This window comes from Leptidea sinapis, chromosome 44, assembly GCF_905404315.1.
Source record: "Leptidea sinapis chromosome 44, ilLepSina1.1, whole genome shotgun sequence".
NCBI lineage: Eukaryota > Metazoa > Arthropoda > Insecta > Lepidoptera > Pieridae > Leptidea > Leptidea sinapis.
In genome coordinates this window covers 8,178,388-8,194,907 of record NC_066308.1, presented here as the reverse complement: position 1 = coordinate 8,194,907, position 16,520 = coordinate 8,178,388, and the positions used below count along the sequence as shown (strand labels likewise).

The window sequence follows — 16,520 nt, the reverse complement described above, 5'->3', positions numbered from 1 at the left end:
AGAGCCTGCGGTACTAAAACTAGTGGACAACTAGATGGTGGGAAACTATTACCAAAAAAAATTATGTACTTTATAACGTTGATTCTTGAAGTACAAATAAGACGGAAAACGAACGAAATTAATTCAAAATGTAAAAGTACTTCAGAGTATTATACGTTCCTTCGCAGCCATTATATGTCAAAATTAGTTCGCTGGACGCTCGAGAGTGGCGCTTTAAATAGGCACAAAAAAATTGGTGTCAAACATATGGAACAGCCCGTCCAGTGGTAACCACAGCTAGTGTCAACAACACTCACTCGTCTGCTTGTCGTCCGCACGGAGCTGGTCGCAGCACGCGAGCGCGATGTCGACTGCGGGCCCGGCGAGGAGGCAGCCCCCCTCACATGCCTCACCCCCCACCACACTCTGCCGCAGACCCGCGCTGTCTTCCAGAGGCGCGCTGTGCGTCGAGCGAGGCAGACTGCTGTACCCTGACAAGTTATAATTCAATCTTTAATCAAAAATGTAGGTGGAGTACCAATGACATTATAATAATAATAAATATCTGTTTATTTTCTCTTCACAAAAATCTTAAAGCTAAAACAGTACAGTAGTGTTACATTTTTTAACAGCTGATATTTTGTTAGGAGCCTAAGGAGATCACCAGGACCTCATCCCTAAATATAAGGATCACGATTATTAAAATATTATACATCTGTACTAGTAGCTAGAGAAGCATTAAAATAACAATAGATTACTTTAAATTTGTAAATTACTGGCAATATAATGTGTGAAGGTTTTCTGTGGAGTTATAGTCCAATTTCTGTAACCACTCTTTCAAGATCATGCATTTAGTTCTGTTCAGGTGGTAAATTGACAGAGTAAAAATTGAATTTTATAAGGACACTAGCTGACCCGGCAAACGTTGTTTTGCCATATAAAGTATAATTCACGCGATAGTTTTATAAGTAATAAAATATTGCCTATATTATAGCCTGTACATCATTTTGTTCTATTGTCAATAGTTTTTGCAGCGCACGCAAAAATAGGTTTTCGATTTTACACCTCGTGTTACAAAATAGCAATTTTATTACGGATCCCTAATTTTGAAAAAAAAACATAGCCTATAGCCTTCCTCGATAAATGGACTACCCAACACTGAAAGAATCATTCAAATCGGACCAGTAGTACCAGAGATTAGCGCGTTCAAACAAACACTGCAGCTTTATAATATTAGTATAGATATCATTAGCAGTTTCTCTGTACAATTATATACCCGCTACACTACTTTTGTAAATATATTAAAATAAATAAGATTAAGTTGTAAATATCATTAAGTACTTATATTAATTATTAATAATTTAAGTAATTCTATCTGTGTATGTTCTTTATAGTCTTACAAGCATGTATATTATTTGTTTCAGATATTATAAGAAAATAAAACTTTATGTAATCTGAACACCGATCATTACCGTTAAACTTAGAGACACATACTCATAGCTCGGTAGTCTACTTTAACGTGATACTGGAAAATCTGTGGTGTGTCTTCCACAGAAGCCACAGTAGGAAGAATAGAATAGACCAAGAATATTTTTAACACCTTCAAATGCGGCAATGCATTTTACAGCAGTCGAAACTTATTATGGTGTAGTTTGTTGCATATTTCGGCTTTGTTTTCAACCTGATTTGTGTATATATATATCTATAGAATGTCAATCAAGTCGCAAGCGTAATCTATCTCGTTTTTACTCACAATTTTAAAAAATGCAGTGGGACAACGAAGTCCGTTGCCGCATTGGATAGCTAGACCATTGACCGAAATAGCTGCCAGAGCTTGGGTTTCCAGTATTGAGGATAGTAGATAGTACTTTGCTTATTCTCTTCACCTCTATGCCACACGGGTGAAGTATATCCACACAAAATTACTTTTATTTACTTACTGTTTATGAGTTAGGCATAAATTAAATGATTAATTTAAACGTCTTTATTGGCACATGAATACTTGTAGGTTTAGTGCATATTTTAGATATCCTAGGACCGGAACAAAGAATATCGAAACCTAGTTAGCCTCAAATAAGAATAAATATAGTGGCTACAAAACTGGAAGGTTTTAAGGGAATACTCACCAGACAGGAAAACACCTCTTATACCAATTCAGATGTTACTAACACTTAATGTTTTGGAACACCTATTAACTTCTAGTAGACTCGGCACTAAAACTTGTAGGTACACAGTTTTCTGTGCGATCAATCGATCTTAGACTTTAGTTTTGTATATTTTTCACGAGCGACGATGCGGTTACGCACGCGGCCATTAAGAGATTTTTTTGACACATCGCCAGATGGCGCACATCACGGTTGTGCATAAGGGGGAGGGATATATTAAAAAATAATTTTTAAGGGGTTTTCAGGACAAGTATCAGGAATTGTTCAGAAGCCGCAACAGTCGCGCTAACTTAATAACATGTATCTTTACCAAAATCACCAGTCATGGGTGTGGAAGGAGTCGCCGGTACACTGGAAGCTTTCCTTTTGCCTCCAGTATTTGATCCTTCATCCTGAAATGTAACGAAAGAAAATTCAAAAAATATTTATTTTCTCTCACAATAAAATTCTCATAGACCGGTGCTTGAAATAGGTAACGAATACCTGTGCTACAAGTCACCGGGCCCCCAAAACACATGGTAATGATGTAAAGGATATACAAAAAATAAATTAAAAAATTAAATTAAAACTTAATTAAATAAAGAAAACATATTTAGATAAAGAAAGTAATTAATAATAATAATAATATTAACACACTTTTTACACAAATTATCTTGCCCCAAATTAGGCATATATAGCCTCTGTTATGGGTTGCAAGACAACGATATATTTAATACAATATACTTACTTAAACATACATAAATACATATAAACATTCATGACTCGGAAACAAACATCCATATTGATCATAAAAATGCTTGCACTTACCGGGCTCGAACCCGGGACCTCTAGCTTAGTAGGTAGGATCGCTAACCACTCGGCTATACAGGTCGTCATTGGTGTTAGTGTGGGTGATGATTATGTGTAGGTGTGTGTGTTTGTGTGTGTGCAGTGACAACTAAGTATCTAATAACTATTGAGATAGTTGTATCAGATAAATAGATGAAATTGTGGAAAAATGTAGGGGGAGTCCGGGAGAGTTTAGCTGGGGGAGACAATAGTCACTGCTCATAAAATCTTTGTGCAACTGGATTTTGCGACATTACCACATTAATAGACTCCAGCATGTCATTTATATACACCGTGAGTGTAATTATCTTAGTAACATTTACGACAGGCCGCATGAGGGTTGAGCTTTAATAAGAAGAAGTGTCAAGAAACTCATTGTGACAATCACTCACTGACAAATCATTTCAGTTACAATATGTGTAAAGTGATGCAGCAATAATACTCAACTAATACTACTTTTTCTATAGAGGGCTATTGGTTTATTGCACGAAGATTAGTCTTTAGGCTAACATGATTCTTAGTCTAGATTCTAGATTGTCACCACAATCTTAACTATATATTATATACTAAAATATACACTCAGACATTTGAATATACCTATGCTATGTTCCGAGTCCCACTGGACTGAGGGGATTTTCAAATACTTCCAATTCAAATATATTTATTCAAAATAGAATATAATATCACTTATTGAAAGTCAAAAACCTATTCGAAAAGGTTTGCCTCAGACCTGAGAAGAACGGGCGTAATAAACTCAGTGTGCTTCCTTTTTTTATAAAAATATGGCTAAAATGTAAAATCGTCCAATAAAATTTATTATCTAATAGCCTGAGGGCGGTCCTCCATTCCCAATCTTTGGTATCATTAAGAAAGGCATTTAGTTATTTATTTATTTACAAGTAGGTACAATAACAGATAACAAGATAAAACTATCATCTAATAACAAGTACAGCATATTTTTTGTGATCCTGAGGTGAAATTAAAATTGTACACATCATTCACCAAATACAGTACAAAAATAAAATTATATTATTTTACGTAATTTATAGTACGAACGTTTTTTAGCAATTCTTTTGAATTTCGTAGTACATGTGTATAGAACGTTTTCTGGGATCTTGTTGTAAAAGCATATACAACGCCCCACAAAAGACTTACTAACACGATTTAGCCGAGTAGTAGGCATTATAAGTTTATGTTTGTTGCTGGTGTTAACATTATGGTTATGAAACTGCGGGAACAACATAGAAAAACTGCTAAACAATATGTTACCACTTTGAAGATCTTTGTACATTTTTGAAAGTTTATTATGTAGGTATTTAGAAGGACATGAACATAAAATCTTTTTTTTCTTATATAAATTCTTGTTGCTAAAACTTATCCATATATTTCAGGAATGCGTCTTATGTCATTTGGTAGCGTCCATAGTCTTTAACTACAGATACCTTGACTAGTTTTTATACTGGTCACCAGTGGGTCACAGGTTCAGGGAATAAAATGCCAATTTAGGCCAAGAGTTTCATTTCAGCTAACCGTTTTGGTCAAGTCTCTAACTACCAAAACTTCACAAAATAATTCATCTCTCGGCCTATACGGCCAAGTAGAAGGCTGTATGCTGTCTCCAGGTAGAGTATCAATTATAAACCTCCAATTAAGTACATCACTTAGATACATAGTCACAAACGTTAAAAATACTTCTTAAAAAATTGGCTTCCATGGCCAAAGTATGCCTTCGATCATTATTCATGACAAACTGAAGAAAATCAAAGTGAAATAAGTACAAAATTTTACAACTATACTGATGTCAAAAGCTCACTGCCCGCGATAATAAAGTCACTAATATTTAGCGGCGCAACATTTAAATCATCGGAGTTTACGGTTCTCGATGATCACATACCATCTGGTTACCAGTGACCAGGCGACATATGAACTCCTCTTCCATTAAAAAAAAACCATACCTGGTGGTCCCTCGGCGGCAGTAACCCGTCCCTCTCCAATATCTCCCTCTCTGTTCTCCCCACGTACTTGAACTTTGTCCCCCACGAGAACAAACCCCCGCCGGTATACACGCATGCGTCTGATGATGATGGCAACCTGGATTGTAAGCCCTTTTTAGTTATTCTTAATAGCTTGTGCCTGCGACTTGGTTTGCATCAGGCCACATCCACCATAAATAACGAAGGTGAACTAAAGCTACAGGAATCGTTATATTATATGGACACGACCTAACATTGGTTTGGCGTTCTTCGGAAACCCTTAAAATTTCCGAACAAATTTTACTGTAGAGTATCCCTGAGAACGTGTGTGCAGTTTCGGTTCAATGATCGGTTTAGCACTTTGGGTGCTGAAACACAACGTTTGTGGTTGAACGACCAACTTTTATGTTTACAAATAAAAACGAGGCATTTTAAGACGCCATGCGTGTTGTTTGGGATACTTAGCATGTCATGGGTCATGGGTTATATAGCATGTCGCAAATTGCTAAACGCGATATTTTACAGTTTAGATAACATACACTTATTTGAGATTTTTTACCTATATTTTATTATGAAGTGATTATTGAATTGAATTCACGCATAGTACAGTGTGCTTGGAAAATAAATAATAACTACGAAGTTTATATTTATTATACCTACCTACAAAAATTAATAAGATTCTTAAATTTTAGTAAAGAATATACTTATTATTTTTTTCATTCAATCAAAATACTAAATGACAAGGTAATTTAGTATTTACAATTCATTTATTATCTAAAAATAAAAAATGTAATCCTCATAATTATTAAATGAAACCATAGCCAGCCATATTCTCCTGTAGCACCAAAGAAATCACAGAATTTATAGATTTTTTAATGGATACACTAATATAGCTAATATGCATAGTTCAAAAATTCATTTCTTTTATTATGACTGATCCCCACATACATAACGCATACATCGTCCACATTTCTGACAAACATTAACAATACGTCAAGTGCGCGAACCCTTGGTTACCGTTATCATGTCTAGAGGTGTTCGCAACGGCTATATATTTAAATCGCGTTATAACGATACGCTATTTTTAAAAGGCCTATTATTTTTTACGCTATAATATATTAGTTCACTTCGTTATGACTTATGACGCGTTAAAAAATAATCTAACGCGTTGGATAGCCGAACAATTTATATTCATTGGTCTATTATGTTTCCAATGACAACTGGACTTTTATTTAAATAAAGTTCTTATGCAGTCCTCCTAGAGCACAGATTTGATACTTATTCAATCAAAATATAATCTAACGCATTGCATAGCCAAACAAAATATATTCATTTGCCTAATATATTTCAAGTTATAACTGGACTTTTATTTGAATATAGTTCTTACGCAGTCTTCTTATAGCATAATTTGACAGGTAGCAAAAATAGCGCATCGCATGAATTATAAACGACTTTCATTTGAATTTAGTTCTTATGCAATCCTCTTAGAGCATAATTTGGCAGGTGACAAAAATCGCGTATCACATAAATTAACGTCCGCGAGTTTTAATAAATAATAGGTGATATGATTATAAATATATAATAGATTATTTTATCAGCTATCTCATATAACGAACACCTCTAATCCAATCACGTAAATCACGTTGGGCCCATGCCAAAGTAACTGACAAAGCCCATTCTAATATTAACCTAGATTCAACATCAATAACACTCTTTATTTTATGCAGTGATAGTTTACTGCATTCTGACTTAATTGTATGAATTTTTGGCGCTAATAATCAACAGTAGATAGTATGACAAGACTGCTTCCATGTTTTATATGCATTCCGTTCACTGACTTTAATAGATTGTAGAGAGATTTAGCTAGTATATATGGGCGCAAATCGCCACGTACCGTCAATTGTTTGCAACTATTGATAATTATGTTTTAGTTTATCGTTAAAATGAATATATTATTATAGATATATCTGAAATATATAATATTTAAATACAAATAGCTATTTGTAAACATAAAACTGTTATTTATTAAGGTCTAACTAATTTAATAGACACTGTTTTGACTGTTTGAAGATGTTTGATGTTCCATTTATTGTTAAAATACTTAATTGAATGTGTAAAGTTCAAATTAATTTGTATTAGAATTCATATCGTTATTCTGTATCAAACTTTATTATTTTATGCAATAAGTCTTTTTTAATTGTATTTCGAAACTTGCTTGCAGCGCCATCTTCTTATTTTGTAATGTTTGTTCAAATTAAATGAACAAACTATTTTATAAATCATTTGAAGTTATTTAAATTCACTAAAACATTTATTGAGCTGTATTTACGAATTATTTTACAATACCTAATTTTATTTGTGTTTTAAAAGAAGTTTGTATCTATTCTGTTTCATCTATTGTACGGAAGCTATAAAAGCGATTGTTTTATGTAAAGATGGTTCATATCTATACTAGCAGTTGTGCTTCAATAAACTGAGAAATTCTTAGTGTTGTATTACTTCATGATGGACCCTGATCAAGGAAACCCTGGCTTAACGCCGACATATACACCCCACATATAAGTTTATTTTGTAGCCATTCCTTGTTAAGTTCAATGTCCTGATTATACTCACGTAAAAAACAGCATCTGCTCGATGGCACAACACCACACGTGCCTGCACGCGGCGCCGCTTGGGCACTTGAACCCCACCGTGTGCTTCTTCTGCAATTACCACCAAGACATGACAATGTCAAATAAATTTAATAAATTCAGAACAACATTTACTTATTCGCTATATAAGCTGACGTCATCGCAACACCTAGGTAAATAACTTCACCGATTGTTAAGCTGACCTTATTCAAATGCAAATAAAGATTATTATTATGATTCATATTTTGGAAAGTACACATACTTTACTAAGCTATCCAAAATATTTTTTACCAATTTATTTTGTTTTAAATATATGTCTTCAAAATAAATGGAAATTGATGATATATGTATATCTACTTGAAAGGCCATCTCAGGTTGTGGCTCCATATGGAGCCGCAATCTGAGTTGAACAAGATATCGCAAGATTTATGAACGATACGTCACTCGAACGGATGGCTCAGTGGAAGAACGCTTGAATGGAACCCGAGAGGTCACGTGATCGAAACCCGCATCGTTCATAAATTTTGTTTACAAATCTAATACCTATATGTAATAATTTTATTCCACTATTTTTTCTCTATCTTATTTACAATCAATTAAATTTATGAAATTAAATTATGTCATATCAGAATTTACATGTATCCTATAACTTACATAAAAACATTTTTTCTTTCCTTTGAAATAATTTAAAATTTGATTTATGTGTCATATCATTTTTTTATTTTAATATGACAAAATTATAATATTCTCTTCTTAAATTCACTTATAGTCTGATATAATAAATTAAATATTCCATAAATAAATAAATATTGTTTACCTCTGGATAATTGAGATGAACAATAAACATTCGTCCCTCAAAGTTTATCTTATGCACCTCGGACCACTTAAAGTGGTGACTCTTTCTGCTTCCTTGGAAGGTCAGTATCCCGCTGTGGTTGATGCCCAGGTACAGCTGGTTACCTCTGTGGTCCTGTAAACAGGTATTAAACACACTATGAGCAAAAGGTTCAATAACCGATAATATATATATATATATATATATAAGAGATTTCTACGTACATAGTCACTCATCACGATATCTCTGGAACCATTAGAACTTGAAATTTGGTAGGAATATTCTTTTCACCGAGTAGAGGTCAGCTAAGAAAGGATTTTACGAAATTCAACCCCTAATTATTTATATTTTCAATATTTGTTTTGTATGGACATTCTATGAGAGAATTTATTGACGCACGGTTTGACAGTTCTGCTGTGAAACAATTTCATTATATGATCTGAAACCATATTTTACGCAAGAATAATTCTTGATGTTATGAAATATTATTGACAAATTCATAAATAAACAGTATTTTATTTATTATGTACAGAACAACGTCTGTTGGGTCAGCTAGTGTTATATATGTACATAGGCACATAAGTGAATTTACTAGAAACTGTCATAACCATAATGTTAACACCAGCAACAAACGTAAACTTATAATGCCTAATACTTGGCAAGGTCGAGTTAGTAAGTCTTTTGTCGAGTGTTGTATATGCTTTTACAACAAGATCCCAGAAAATGTTCAAATAAAATGTATTATGAAATTCAAAACATTTGTACAATTTTACATTGTAACCATATTTTTATAAAAAAAAAAGAAGCCCACTGAGTTTGTTGCGCCCGTTCTTCTCAGGTCTGAAGCATAATTTTTAGAATCCAATAAGTATCATCCTATTTTGAATAAAAATATTTGAATTTGAAGTATTTAAAAATTAGTCCAGTGGAACTGGGAACATTGCATAGGTATATTTCAATGTCTGAGTGTATATTTAGTAGTAAGACCAATCGTCCAAAGTAGACCTACATAGAAAAAGTATAACCCTGGTGATCTATGACACTATAGAATATTGTTCATTAAAAGTTTAAAAGTTACCATTATATGGTATGTATGAATGGGGTGAAGCATAGAATCTCAATACATCATCATCAGCGGGAAGACATCCAAAGCTGCTGGACACAGGCCTACCCCAAAGATCTCCACAACACTTGGTCCTGTGCTGCCTTCATCTTCATCACAATCATATGAAATAATTATTCATTTAGGTCAAAGAAATGACACTTATGAGTGTGAATTTTTTTTTATCTACACCCATGCTTTAAATCCTCTATTAAAGATTCTGAAACAGTAAGCTTATTGCCAACATTAAAACACCCAATATTCTAATAACCATTACATCACCCAAAAGAGTGTTGTAATGTTGTACTGAATTTCATAACAACACTCCTCTGTTTTTTTTTATCCCTTCATGCGCAAAGAGTTTCAACATACAGCCACATTCCTATTGCTCGATGCGTGGTATCTGTATGAATTTAAAAAGAAGAACATTTTCGTTTACGCGCGCAACCACACTCCCAGAATGTCGCGCGCCGTAAAAAAAAAGTAGGTTATTCGAATCCCCGCCATTTTTCTTCGATATTTTTATTGTTTTGTTTACAAAAAATAAGCGATTCATTTTAAACGCTGCAAAAAAACATTATATACGAGTGAATTTTAATTATTTCACTATACAAAATGTAAATTACTACTAAAATAAATAATTGTTTCATTAATACTTATTTTATTTGTATATAATCAGTAATGAATGATATTAGGTTACTACTAGGACTGGTGTTTTAATGTTAGCAGTAAGCTAACTGTTCCAGAATCTTTTAGAGGATTCATATTCTGGGTGTAGATAAAGTCTTGTATGCAACTGTTGATAATTAGGTATTAAAACACTCATGTGATACTCGGCTTCGCCTCGTGTGATAAATCCACATTCGTATTTTAATACCGCTTATTACACAACAGTGGCATAAATAACTATTTATTGAATAAGGCGTCACTTTGCGGAAATCCATAATTATACAAATTATTTAAGTTCTCTTTAGTGTTAATTCCGCCAATATTTGTCTTTAAAACAATTCGACACGTGTTTCGCCTCTACACGAGGCATCCTCAGGACGTGTTGTCTCGCCAAAATCTGGCACGAGACATCTCTCTCATTCACATCAGTCTCGTGCCAGATTTTGGCGAGACAACACGTCCTGAGGATGCCTCGTGTAGAGGCGAAACACGTGTCGAATTGTTTTAAAGACAAATATTGGCGGAATTAACACTAAAGAGAACTTAAATAATTTGTATAAATAACTATTACCAATTACCACTGCTTTGAAAAATTAGAGCTTTAATGAGGAGTGGCAAGAAACTCATTGCCACTCTTTTAAATCAACTTTTACAGCCCCATCATATTACAAAATTATTTTAATTAAGAGATATTATGTACATTGATGCAACAAAAATAATTAAACATCAAATACTCAATGCGTTTAATGAGTAAAAAAGCAATAAGTGGGAGGCTCCTTTGCACAGGATGCCGGCTAGATTATAGGTACCACAACGGCGCCTATTTCTGCCGTGAAGCAGTAATGTGTAAGCATTACTGCGTTTCGGTCTGAAGGGCATCGTAGCTAGTAAAATTACTGGGCAAATGAGACTTAACACCTTATGTCTCAAGGTGACGAGCGAAATTGTAGTGCCGCTCAAAATTTTTGAGTTTTTCAAGAATCCTGAGCGGCACTGCATTGTAATGGGCAGGGCGTATCAATTACCATCAGCTGAACGTCTTGCTCGTCTCGTCGCTTATTATCATAAAAAAAAACACAGGAGTTGTGTTTTTCCTAAGTTTTAAGTAGTTGGAAGTAATAGGAAATATATAAAATATTTTCTTAGTTTAAATACTGACCTTGACAGGATGAGGATCTACACCATATGTGTCAAGTTGGCAGGCAATCTTGAGGAATGATCTCTCTGCTTCCTGTGTACTCATACCCTTCACTCCTCCAGTACCCCCAGGTGTACCCTCCACTGATTCCCGGTGTATTTCCTGAAAAATGATATCTTCAACTTTATTATACTAATACTAAAGCTGCCATGATTCTTTATAAACTTTCACAAATAGGCAGAGTTTTCGTTCAGTTCTGTTTCAACCGCGCTTTCAATACAATGCCACGCAATGACAAAGTGTTCAGTGTAAAACAGCCCGGATAACAGAATACGCGAACTTAAAATGGATCAAGTGTCGTATTTCATGTAAGTGAAGGGTCACTAACAACATTGTGTAACTTACTTGACGTTTTTTTGCTCGCAAGCTGGTGAAACTTACACGATCAAGATTACGTAAAATAACTCATGTAATAGCAGGTCACGGCCCCTTTAACAATCATCTGAGTAATATAGGTGTCACCAACAGTACCCTGTGCAGGGCTTGCATGGAGACAGAAGAGACGGCCACATACATCATTCTGGAGTACCCAAGTGTGGCCACATACCGGGCCGAACACCTACGGCCACCGAGGACTCTCCTTAAGGTCATGGGTGACATCCCAACCTAACCACGTAAAATAGGCACACAGTAGACTTAACTTTGTAACTTGACGTTTTTAATCATAATGCAAAATAATTGCATTTCAATTGCTAAAACAAAATGTTTGAACTTTGAACATTACTGCAACAACATAAGGTTTTAATTTGAATGAAGTTTTAAAATTATCTAAGTTAATGTATAGATGACCCTTATACAACACCACTCAGAGATTTTTTGACAACCTTTAAATAGGCGATTGGCAGTCGAGTTGTATATTGTATGTCAATGCATAGATATTATAACATAGTTTACATTCAATTGTTTAGCTTTGCCTGATTGAAAAACCTTTGAAAATCACACTTTAGACTTTACTTTTTTTTTCTTACCTGTATTCTAGCCTCAATAGTGTCTGTTTGTCTCAATAGCAATCTCATCTCAGTAACATAATTACCAACATGTATACTCGGGTCATAATCACCCAGCTCAACTGAAAATATATAAAATTTATTATTTTCTTAAACATTAACAACAAATTTCTATTTATTTACAATGTGTTTATATTTAATTTGTATAACTTTAGGTTTATAATCTTTAGCTAAAAGGAAAAAGAAAAGTCCATGAAACATGTGTTCTAAAAGGGTGTAAATGTTTTTCTTAAATGTACATTGTGTCTAGATTGTAACCAGTATGCCAACTAATGTTAGTGATGTTGCCAAACTTTCACTTACAAAGTTAATCAAAGGATATAACTATCAATGAAATTAAGATAGTGACATATTTTTCATTGATAAGTAGTTAAGTACAATCATTCATAATCTGAAGCTCTTAGTATCCAGCCTTGCCAATTTTCTCGTAAAGTTCTGGTACATTGATATTTGATAATTATTTATGATATATGATATTGATTTTATTATATATTATTTTGTACTAGCTGACCCGGCAAACGTTGTTTTGCCATATAAAGTATAATTCACGCGATAGTTTTATAAGTAATAAAATATTGCCTATATATATATATATTGTACATCATTTTGTTCTATTGTCAATAGTTTTTGCAGCGCACGCAAAAATAGGTTTTCGATTTTACACCTTGTGTTACAAAATAGCAATTTTATTACGGATCCCTAATTTTGAAAAAAATAAACATAGCCTATAGCCTTCCTCGATAAATGGACTACCCAACACTGAAAGAATCATTAAAATCGGACCAGTAGTACCAGAGATTAGCGCGTTCAAACAAACAAACACTGCAGCTTTATAATATTAGTATAGACTAGTATAGATGAAAGATAAGAAACGCAAAAAAAACGTAATTTAAAAATCATACTCCATTTGATTCGATTCAGTAATAAACGGTCTTGTTAATACCTTAGAGTTATGGTAATTTAACATAAACATGTTGTATATTTATAAATTTAAAAAATTATGTTAAGGTATCTATAATTGCAAACATCTCCAACAATTTGTATGAAATATTGAACAGAGTATAAATTTACAAGTGTAATTTTTTTTGTATGAGCAAACTTAGTCATTTAGTCAACAATGCGGCCTTTTGGTTGTCTACTGTGAGAATGTCATAAAACAGCATAAGATTGTCTGTGGTCGTACTTCATTAGCATGTGTGAGCACCATTCCATGTAAGCCCGCTTCTGGTCCGCTGTCTGTTCATGAGGGATCCAACAACAATAACAACAAGTTTCCGAACTACCAATTCTTCATGTAAAATTTTCTGAATTTGGTCATACCAATCCCCAATAGTCCTAGAATTGTCTCGTAGGTAATCCGCGGGTTTTTTTCAATTAGCCACTTAACAGTAGCCACATTATTTTCGTTGACGGCAGCTGAAGGCTGTCCTTCACGGAATTCATCATGTCAAGGAACCCGACCTCTCTCAAATTCAGAATACCGTCGCCTCTCATATTATTCATCTTCCCATGTGTATGTTACTCTACTCCCTAAAGATTGGACTATTTTTTTAAATTTAAGACATGTGTACAGGACATTGTCTGTCGGGTCCGCTAGTGTAAGTATATTGTATTAAATATATTGTTCTCTTGTACCCATAGTGCAGGCTATGCCTAGTTTGGGGCAAGATAATTTGTGTAAGACTGTATCAGTATTATTATTATTATTCTCTCCTATTATCAGTATGCCATACTATAACTTACTTTGTATAATGAGGGCACCAAGCAATGCAGCTTCATTTGATGTACAATACAATCTCCCATGTAGTAAATCTCTTTTTAATTGTAAATATATCTGAAACCTTGTCACATCTTCTTTGAGTAGCAATGGATTTGGAGGATAAAATTTTACTCTAAAACTAAATAGTATAGGAGAAGCATCTGAAATGAAAAAAAATGCAGATACTATTTGAAATTTAACTGAATTTTCAAGTTTCATTTAACATTGAATACTTTTGTTGGAACCAAGGTAACTTAAACACTTAACTTAATCTGATAATAAGCATCCATGCTTAGATCATTTATACATATAGATCAAATCAAATCAAATCAAAATATTTTATTGCAAGTCACATTTTACAGTAATGGGTAGACAATATGTGACACCCTTATTTTTAATTTCGTTTGGGATGTGATAATAATTTTTTATTGCCATGTGGTGAGGGCTCGATGACACTAATGACATACTTGTATGGGAATTTTTAATTTGTTTAAATTTCTATTATTTCACTTGTTATTTGGAAGTGATGAGTATATCCGAATGTTTTTTAACAAATTAACATGCTTTTAGATAGACTGTGACAGCTGTAAATACTTGAGTTTAGAACTAACCTCTATTTTGGTGCAGTGCATTACAACACTAACACAAAGTGCTAAGAGTTAGTTAGTTAGTTAACACACAGCTTGTCACACACTAAGCTAGTATTCCTGGCGTGTTTTTATTGGATGTCTAATAGCAAGAGAATCTATCTAGATGCATAAAGTATTTAAGGATTCATGCTGTGAAAACAAAGTAGACAAACCTATCCCTATAATCAGAGGCTATTTATTTTAAAAAGCTTACTATCTTATATTGTCAATCAATTGTATTTTATTATGTGGAAGAGGAGGAAAAACAAGCATATTGGTCACCTGATGTTAAGTGATCCCCACATTCACCTGCAATACAAGAGAAATGACAGGAGTGTTGCCATCCTTTTATAAAAGTGTACTCGCTTTTTTTAAGGTACCCATGTCATATTTTTCTGGAAACACTATGCGAGGAAGCTCATTTAAAATTTTGGTTGTATATTGGAGAACATTCATTAATTTCTCTTTGTATCTTAAGGGGATTAATTCAAAAGTAGCCTTTCTATTTAAAATACCAGTTAAATCCCTTCCACTAAGTCAAATATTTATAAAACTCAGGCTTTTAAAGCTACAAAATGCAACTGCAAGAGTCATATGGTGCATTAAGAGTACCCACTATTACATGGTATGTATCTAGACGCAAATTTGAGGACATAGAAAACAGTGAAAATTTCTTTCCAACCAATTAGTGATTTCAATGAGACTCCTAGACGAGACTCGAGACTTCAGAAAAATTCAATTTCATTTATTCAAACACTTCATTTGTCCTCAATAGTCCTTATTTGGTTACTTGGAAATCTTTATCTTAGCCTTTTACATTTGAAATAAGTGGTTTTCCTTGGCATGACACAACTTGGGTACATTCATTATAACCACACATTATTATTATAAAGATAAAATATTGTTACAGAACCATCGGCTTTCAAGACTAAGTACTTTATATAAAATTGAACTATTGACAAATTAATATAGTTAATTATGATCTATCAAGGTTAAATATTGTAAAAATATAAATTTATCTAAGTTTAAGTTACAATTTACATTAAGATATCTAAGTATTTTAAAAATAAATATTTAAATATCTTACCTTTTACTTGCTTTAATATTAATTTTGCTAAATGCAGCCAGTGCTGAAAAAAGATCAAATCATATTACTGCTTAATTGTTAGGCTTGATTAAATATTAACGATACTAAAAAACCTCGTTTATTACCCGTTGTCCATTTGAATCAACATATCGTAAGCCGAAATAGTCTGTTTCTGATAAATTCAATTGCTGGCAAACATGTTCTAAAAGAAATTTGCCTTTATAACTGGGCTGTAATATAAATTTATGACATATTAAATTAATAATGTGTGAGATATAAATATTAAATAGAACTGGAAAAATATCTTTTCTTACATGAAATTCACATTCGAGTATTTCCGTATCTTCCAATAACCGCACAGTACACTTATATACTATATTGCTATCCCCACGACTTTTAAACATACTGGTTTCTATCTCATTTTCTTGTAAATAATTAAATATAAATTAAAATAGTAAATAATGCTACTATTATAAGGTTTATGATGTGAATAAGTTTGTGATATTAGTTGTTATTCATGTCTTTTGCTCTATAGCTAATATTGTTTATCCCAAACACTAAAACAGGTTTATTGTATATATTCCATAAAAACCAATAAAGTACACTTTTTATATCTAATGTGTGTACTAAATGTGTATAAAACTATGCATATTGCTGAA

General features: G+C 33.2%; 1 protein-coding gene across 1 annotated transcript in view; it reads right to left on the bottom strand.

Annotated features, from left to right (window-relative positions):
- The window catches only part of LOC126977247 (FERM domain-containing protein 5), a 25,427-nt gene extending 8,907 nt beyond the window's left edge, over positions 1–16,520 (bottom strand). Inside the window, exons 1-11 of the mRNA XM_050825981.1 lie at positions 16,176–16,520; positions 15,987–16,091; positions 15,862–15,904; positions 14,130–14,306; positions 12,348–12,448; positions 11,341–11,481; positions 8,393–8,545; positions 7,559–7,647; positions 4,928–5,063; positions 2,455–2,536; positions 297–470 (exon numbers count right to left, since the gene is read on the bottom strand). Coding sequence (XP_050681938.1) covers positions 297–470; positions 2,455–2,536; positions 4,928–5,063; positions 7,559–7,647; positions 8,393–8,545; positions 11,341–11,481; positions 12,348–12,448; positions 14,130–14,306; positions 15,862–15,904; positions 15,987–16,091; positions 16,176–16,265 — 1,291 coding nt within the window. The 5' untranslated portion in view covers positions 16,266–16,520. The remainder of the gene's footprint in view (positions 1–296; positions 471–2,454; positions 2,537–4,927; positions 5,064–7,558; positions 7,648–8,392; positions 8,546–11,340; positions 11,482–12,347; positions 12,449–14,129; positions 14,307–15,861; positions 15,905–15,986; positions 16,092–16,175) is intronic.